This window comes from Talpa europaea (genome assembly GCF_964194135.1).
Source record: "Talpa europaea genome assembly, chromosome: 11".
In the NCBI taxonomy this organism is placed as follows: Eukaryota; Metazoa; Chordata; class Mammalia; order Eulipotyphla; family Talpidae; genus Talpa; species Talpa europaea.
In genome coordinates, this window is record NC_140078.1 from 22248126 (window position 1) to 22255141 (window position 7016).

Consider the following 7016-nt stretch of genomic DNA (forward strand, 5'->3'; position numbering starts at 1 on the left):
GAAGGATGACACTGGGTGGTGTGAGGAGCACAGAGGACGCTGCATGATGCTGTTGGCTAAGACTTGAGCGCTTGGTAAATGTTAGCAATTTTTTTTATCATACCTGTAACACCACTTTGGGAGATGTAACTATGTAAAATATGTAAAAAAAAAATCACACTGAAGATAAAAGAAAATTGAAATGCAGACGAGTATGGGGATTTTTATTGTATTTATAAAGGAAAAAGTAGGTCAGGAATTAAATAGGATTAACTGGGAACCGTTGTGTTTTGGCTGCAGGTAATATAAAACATGGCAGGGTCTTCATCCTTGGGAATTCCTATTGCAAAAAGAAAGAAAAAGCTCAGTGGGGAAGAGAAATAAGGGCGAGATAGAGCAGGACACCTGGAGCTGGGGTGAAGGACACGCTAGGGCCAGGACTGGCTGGCTGTGTGCCAGGATAGACAACGGGGATGAGGGGATAGATCTCCCGTGTGCCAGCAAATTGAAGCCTAGTCTCAGCCCCGACTCTGCCACCTGGCTCCCCCTGAGATCCTGACCCTGTCACTTCCCCTTAAAGAAACTGCCTCAAATCCCCAGACAGGGTTACACGAGGTTATTCTTTCTGGCGCCCACATTCACCACGCCCCATACACTGCTTACCATTTATCACAGATTAAGTCATCCACTGCACAGCACTTGTTTACTTTCTGCCTGCCTCAGTGTGTGATTTCCACCAGAGCAGGGACCCCCAGCCAGAGTCTGGCACCTGCTTGTCGCTGATGACTTTCACAGGGAAGGAGGATGGGTAAGTCCAAACCTGTTACCTTACAGTGTGGTAGGTGGACATAAGTGTGGCGGGTGCAAAAGTGCCATCTGCCAAATCCTTCTGCTTTACACAACCAAGGTATAAAAGCCCATTCTGATTTTATGTTTTCTCAGGCGCACCAGTACAGCCTGGTATCTGCCGCAGCAGAGCTGCAGAGGGAAAAACGGCTGCAGAGGCTTCCGGACCCCTTCCTGCTGCTCTGTGACTAGTTATCTGAAGCCTCTGGCTTTTAACCTGCAGGTACAAAACCTGCATTCTTTTAGTCTTGTCCCCCTTTGGGGTCTCCCTACCCCAGAAGGGCCTGATTGGGGCCATAAAGCAGGATGATGACCTAATCTCAGTGTGAGAGACACAGGAAAGGTATTATTCTCAGAGACATTATTTTTATAATTCTAGCCTTGGGGACCTCTGAGGTGATCAGCCTACCACCCTCCTTTCAAGAGGAGGAAGCCAGGAAGCTGATTGAAGAACCAGGCCCAGGGCCCCCTAGTTATCCATCCCACCTCCCAGCTTGTTTCTCACCCCTCCTGCAGCCTGCTGGTCATGTGTCTGCAGTTGTGGTTGGTGAGATCTCTGGGCACTTGGTGTCTAGTTAGGTTGGGAAGAAGGTGACAGAGCACATGGAAAGCTCTGTTGGGAACTGGATTTGCTAAACAGATTGGTCCAGAAGTGCCAGGAAGCGCCATGTCAGGAAATGCTTGTGCTGTCACAGTTTAAGATTTGGCTCTAAACATAGCAGTCTCTTCAAAGTCATGTCATTTTGGGGAAACTTTGTCTGTGAAATGGAGCTCCATGTGAAGAAGCTCTGGGGAGGTAGAGCAGGTCTGGGGCCTGCTAGTGCCTGACTTAGGACCAGCTGCTTCTCCTTTGGCTCAGTTTTCCTGTTCTGTAAAATGGGAAAACTCATTCCTTGTCTTCGCTGACTCCCAGTGTGAATAAAGTTTGGGGAGATGGAGCACTGGTCTACCGGGTGCTGGGAGGGGCTGGTCTTTCTTTAGTTTTATAATTTTGTGAACCTGGCAAGGGATCCAAGGCATACCTCTCAGATTGTCCATATCAGAAGCCCCTGGGATATTTGTTAAAATTTAGTTACCTGAGCCCCATCCCAGAACTATTAAGTAAGTTACATTTTAGGACACAGATGCTGAGTCAGGGCTTTTGTTACACTATGGATCAGCAACAGATAAGCTGTAGTCTCTGTCACACACTTTCTCCCCAGTTCCTAATGTGTGTAAAGAGGAATCTCATTCCCTTTTCTCTTGGCAGAGCCCCAGGCCTTTGGAGAAGTATTCCTTCTTCAAGTATTCTTTGAGTGGGAACCCAAACACACACACACACACACACACACACACACACACACACACGCTTCTACCTGTGTTTCTGCAGCAAGGACACCAGGATGCTATCTAATGCTCTCTGCTCTTGGTCTGCCGACATGCTGTCCACATCTCGGCCAAGCCGTACCTTTGCTCCTTGCTCCTGGTTTCTCTCTCTATTTGATAAGAAAAAGAGAACAGTTGAGGCTGCTATGTGGGTAGGATGCAGAGAGGCCTGGGAAAGCCCAGGGCAAAGGGAGTAGAGCAGGGTGTATCCCTAAGCCTATTCTAATATCAGGTGTAGACTTTTCCACCCAACTGAATTAGACATGGCAACGATTGGGAAGAAGTACATATACAGTGAGGAGTACAGGCTGCAAAATACATATTTGCAAAATATCTCCTCATGGATTACTTATTCATTACAAAGGGAAAAAATTAACTTTACAGAGGGGAAGACTGGTATGAAACAAATGATCATAGTTACCCTCACCAACAATGGGACAAATTGACATTATGTACCTCCTTAGCAGGACACAACACCACTTCCATGAATGCATGCCCTAAACCTACTTATGAGGAAGCATCAGGCAAATCCAATTTGAGGCACATTCTATAAATAATTGGCCTTTACTAATCAAAGATGTCAATGCCATGAAAGAATAAGGAATTTTTTTTAAGATTTATTTATTTATGCATACAAGAGCTGGGGTGTAGGCCAGAGGTGGGTGTGTGGGGGGATTAGAGGATTCACCAGAGACAGAGTGGGGAGCAGAACAGGCAGATCTACTGAAAGACACTGCTGAGGGGAGCAGCAGGCAAGGCAGGAGAGATCTGCCTCGCCATGTGGGTAGCTCCCTGGCCAGGGATTGAACTGATGTTGCAGTGGCTGGCGATAGCTTCATAGTGCTGAGGCTTAACCCTTTGTGCCACCAGGGAACCCCAAGAATAAGGAATTATTTCAGATTAAAAGACACTAAAGATGTGACAAATAATTACAACTCATGGGCCTGGATTGCAATATGGATTTGAAAAAGAAAATTGTTATCAAGGACACCTTGGGACAACTGATGAGATTTGAATGTGGATTCTGAGTGCAAGTTATACTGTGATTATGTAAAAGAATGTCATTTTGTTAGGAATTAGGAGACATATGCAGAAGTACCTATGAGTAAAGGGTCATGATGACTGCAATTTATTTTCAAATGACTCTGCTGAAGAGTAATAATAATAATGTACAGGTGTTTGTATTTGAATATAGACCTATAGCTACAGATAGAGAACAAGCAAATATGATAAAATATTAGGCAATTGTTGAATACAGTGAAAGGTATGTGGAAATTGACTGTAGCTTTCTTGTACATTTGGAATTTTTCAAAATAAAATAAAGATGAAAAATGTGCAGACTGTGAAGTCAGGTGGTCTGGACCCTCACTCTGCCATGTCTGGTGTGTGTTTTCCAAACTATCAGTGGCTCTGTACAATGGGAATGAGAATACCTCTTTGTAGGGTTATGAGAGTAGACAAGAAGTGAAACATAATGGCTAACACTACCAAGTGCTCACTATGTGCCCAGCTCTGTGCCAAGTCCATGGAAATATCGCAGCGCAGAGTCTTGGCCTCTGGCATGGAGTTACAATGGGGCGGTAGCGGCCATAGGTGTTGCTACTATTGGAGCCTAGCATAGGGAGAAGCACATATCAATATTTAATAGTTATTATTTAATAGCTTATTTAATAGTTAGAGGAAAAGGGAGGTTTGCTATCTGGGTCTTTCCATGGCTATTCCAGAAATGACAGCTGCTGTGCAAGGGAAGATACCAAATGTGTTCCCTCCTAACCCTGATGCATTTGGAAGCACTGAAGCAGGAAGAACTTCTGCTTACCCCTGCTGCCTACTCATGATGTCCTGGAGCAGTTTGCGGGCAGACAATTGTCCAAGCACCTTCCGGTAACTGTTGGTGAAGATGGCATCTGCATACCGTGGCATCCTACATGGAAGGAGTTAGAGGTCACAGGGCAGGTGGTAGGGCCAGATGAGGCTGGGGTGGGGGTTTGCTGCTTGCTGCACTCACTTTGTTGCTCTTTGCCTAGCTCATCCCAAGGGAGGTGGGACCCCAGCTGAATGACCTCTCTGGAGCTTCGATGTCCCCCTCCCAGAGATGGGCAGTGGGGACTGCCGGAAGAGATAGCTAGGTTGTTACTGATAGCTTGATTCTGCATCCTTTAAGCTCCCCCACTCACACTCTCAAGCCCTCCCCATGGTATGGATGACTTTGGGACAGGAATCCAGGTCCTGCTGGCAGGACAACTTACCTGAGGGGCAGGGAGAGTGGGGAGCAGTGGGAGCCACTGCTAAGGGTGAGGATCACGAGAAAGAACACCCAGAGTAGCATCCTTTTCCCTGGGGGCTGCACCTGGAAAATGATAGGAGGGGAAAGTCAGGAGGAGGCATAAAACAGGGATGGTCTTTACTGACTGGGCCCAGCTGTGGTCTGACCTTGGTGCAAGCCTTGGTCCTTGTCCTTTGGAAGATGTAGGTTAGGAAAAAGAACCCAGACTCTGAAAGACAGACAGAACTTGACAGACCAGGGGTCAAGTCCGTTACAAGCTCTGACTTCATTTCTCCATCTGTGAAATGGACATGATAAAGTTACCCTGCTGATCTCATAGGGTTGAACAGAAAACTAAGGATAATGGTGAAGCTTCTTCCTATAGGGCATTGCATATGGAAATCAGGCCTCAGCAAGGGATGGGCTAAGCAAGCATCTTTCCTTTGCCCTAAGTCACTGCTATCCAGTGTGGTACCTAGTGAGTGGACTTAATAGCTTAGGCTCTTTGTCAGACAAATTTGAGTTCATATCTTGGCTCAGATTGGTGTGTCCCAGGACAGTGACTTCTCCTTTCTGAGCCTCAGTTTCCCCATTCATAAAATGGTGTCTTATTAACTATGCCTACTACATTGGGTCTTTTCTTTTTTTTTTTAAGATTTATTTATTTATGCATACAAGATATGGGGTACAGGCCAGAGATGCAGGGGGTGGGGTGTCTGTGTGAGAGGACAGCGTGGGGAACAGAACAGGCAGACTGACTGAAATACACTGCTGAGGGAAGCAGTGGGCGAGATAGGAGCGGTCTGCTTCGCTTTGTGGGTAGCTCCCTGGCTGGCTGAGGATCAGACTCGTGTTGCAGAGGCTGCGGATTGCTTCATAGTGCGGTGTTTAACCCCTTGTACCACCAGGGAGGCTCCTGTGTTAGGTGTTGTGAACGGTAGATGAGAAGAGATAACTGAAGTGAGTAGGTTGGCATGTAGGGAATTCTCCATAAGTCTTTGCTGTGATTATCTAATATTAGACTGACTCAAAGGGCAGGCTTGTCCTATTTTTATTTTGTAGGAAGTTGGAAAGAAGAAATAGGTATAAATCTTGCTCTAGATGCTTAGATTTTGCCAGTAAGAGACCCAGGAACCTGAGGAGCCAGTGTAGTAGGATCATCCCAGGGATCACCTAATTACCCTTAATTGGGGCTGCTTACATGGTGCTCTACAATTAAGGGAAGAACAGTCAGCCGGGAGAAGAACCCAGCTCCACCAGAGCTGTCAACAGAGACCTGCCTAGGGTGGAAACGGCTGCTGGCCAGGGATGAATCGGCCACCTAGGAGCTGGGTCTTCCCATTCCCCATCAGCAGGATAGACACTCCATGGGGGTGCAGACCCATCCAGAGCCCCAGCCAGCCCCCAAAAGGCAGAACCTGTGATCGCCCCACGTCTTCCTGTCCTCCTTGGTCCTGCTGAGGAGTGATTTCCATCAGGCAGGGCCAGCACTGGTGGAATCCACTTTCTTTTCGGGGCTCACTTGCCCTCAAAGGATATCATACCCCTCCCCACAGGCCCTGGGGTCTTGACTAACCCAGGGAGTGCCCTGATCCCCAGGGGAACTCCCATGGGGACTCCTTTGCGCAGCCCAAGTCCCCCAATCCTCCAGAGCTGCCCTAAGTCAACCCCTCCTTGAGGTATACCCTCTCCCTTCCCAAACCCTATAGAAAATCCTCCAGTTCCTACTCAAACGCTTGCTGCCTGTGGGTGACAGGCAGCTCACTACCTCAAAGCCAGTCTGTCTTATTCGATAGGAGTTTTGCTCATCACATCCTGCAAATACTTATTTAGCTTCTACTATTCTGGTAAGGGCTGGGCCAGAGAAAGATGAGAGCATGGTATCTGCCCCTACTGCTCTGCCTTTGACATCCACCTACTGTGCCACCCAGAGTTTCTGTACCTCTGTCCACATGACAAGCCCTTTTAGATGCATTAGACCAAATCTCCGCAGACCATGGCTCTTCAGTCTCCTGTCCTCATCACACCATCTCACATCTGGTTCCCCTTCAACCAGTCTGATCCAGGCTGCCTCTCTGGCAGTGAGATTTCCTAGCAGGGAGATCTTTGGAGCAAGACCAGCCCCTTGATACAACCACTACTTTTTCTATATCCCTGCTGCAGCCCGGGTTTTCTTGGTTTCTTTGCTGCTCATCTTTTAAAGACCTGGGCACTTTCCAGCCACTCTTTCATCTCATTCTCCTGCTCAGAAGCCCTGGGCCTCCTACTCCCTCCAGAGCAAACACAAACCCCTGCTCTTGGCCTACACTTGCCCTAGGCCTCCTCACCTCCTGCCCCTTCCCTCAGGGCTGGAACAAGTAATTCCCAAAAGGCCCCGTGCTTTTCTGGCTCCTACAATTCACCCTCAGACTTGCCCTCTAGAGCAGGTTTCACGATCTGCATTTTACAGGCGAAGAATGAGCCCAGACAGGAGAGGAGCCCTTTTCTATGGTTCTCCATCAAATTCATTTGGGAGTGGGCACTTCAGAAGGGACCTCCCAGGCAGCAGACGGACCCCTGG

General features: G+C 47.8%; 1 protein-coding gene across 1 annotated transcript; it reads right to left on the reverse strand.

The window, feature by feature from the left end:
* Nucleotides 1-2176: 2176 nt before the first annotated feature.
* On the reverse strand, nt 2177-4519 carry GHRH (growth hormone releasing hormone; the record flags this gene model as incomplete). The annotated part of the gene is made up of 3 exons (XM_084246670.1): nt 2177-2300; nt 4010-4114; nt 4440-4519. 3 exons carry the CDS (start codon nt 4517-4519, stop codon nt 2177-2179), a joined length of 309 nt encoding a protein of 102 aa, XP_084102796.1.
* Between the last annotated feature and the right edge of the window lie 2497 nt (nt 4520-7016).